Source organism: Verticillium alfalfae, genomic scaffold, assembly GCF_000150825.1.
Source record: "Verticillium alfalfae VaMs.102 supercont1.7 genomic scaffold, whole genome shotgun sequence".
Classification (NCBI taxonomy): Eukaryota; Fungi; Ascomycota; class Sordariomycetes; order Glomerellales; family Plectosphaerellaceae; genus Verticillium; species Verticillium alfalfae.
In genome coordinates, this window is record NW_003315032.1 from 1,423,968 (window position 1) to 1,424,811 (window position 844).

General features: G+C 57.9%; 1 protein-coding gene across 1 annotated transcript in view; it reads left to right on the top strand.

Annotated features, from left to right (window-relative positions):
* The window catches only part of VDBG_06277 (predicted protein), a gene marked incomplete at both ends in the record, with an annotated part of 1,259 nt that extends 1,074 nt beyond the window's left edge, over positions 1–185 (top strand). The window contains one exon of the mRNA XM_003003789.1: positions 12–185. Coding sequence (XP_003003835.1) covers positions 12–185 — 174 coding nt within the window. The remainder of the gene's footprint in view (positions 1–11) is intronic.
* Between the last annotated feature and the right edge of the window lie 659 nt (positions 186–844).

Below are 844 nucleotides of genomic sequence, written 5' to 3' on the forward strand. Positions count from 1 at the left end.
GCGACGCCAAGAAGAGGAAGCCCGGCCGCCCGCCCAAGGCCGTCACGGCCAACGGCACCGAGAACGGCAACGGTCACGGCGAGGACAAGGAGGGGCTCGGCGAGAAGCTTGCGAAGAAGGTCAAGAAGGTGCTGCCCACGCCTGGCAAGACCGCGCGCAAGACGCGCAGCCAGGGTCCTGCTTAGGCACGGATCGAGTCATTTGCTACCGTGGCTGCAGATGGCGTTTTTTTCGTTTTTGTTTTTGGGGTTGCTAACGAGGTGGACGTGTGATGATGGTGGGCTAACACGGTGGACGTGACATGGTGACTGACACGGTGGGCACGGTGGACATGGCAACAACACGGTGGACACGGAGGTGGTGCTGGTGTTTCTGTGCAATGGGTGATGTTTTTTTCCACCTCGGTTTCTGGGTCTTGCGTGTTTTCAACGGGATGCAGGCAGCCTGGCACAGTCGGACGATGGCTATCGTGATGACTGGGCTGGGTCCGAGTTGTACATAGGATGACGAGCTGCGATGCTATGCGCACAAAATGGAAGGTTCTGCTTTGTCTGCATGGCTTCCTCCATCCGGCCTGCTCCTCGGAGCTCGACAATGCTGTGCAGTGGTATGCGTGGTCTGTGTGCTCTTCGTCTCGGTCTGCCTGCTACATGGCATGCCCTCGGGAGCGTACTCTTTAGTAGTTCAGGCCAGTGGCACCTATCCGAGGGCACCCAGCAGCGACCGAGAAAATAGACGGCATTGTACGAATCAGCAACTGATACGGCTCGAGCTTTGCACTTGGTTCTCGTGGGAATGCCGTCCATATGCTGGAAGCACAGTCTGTCCTCGTAACGAACGCTCG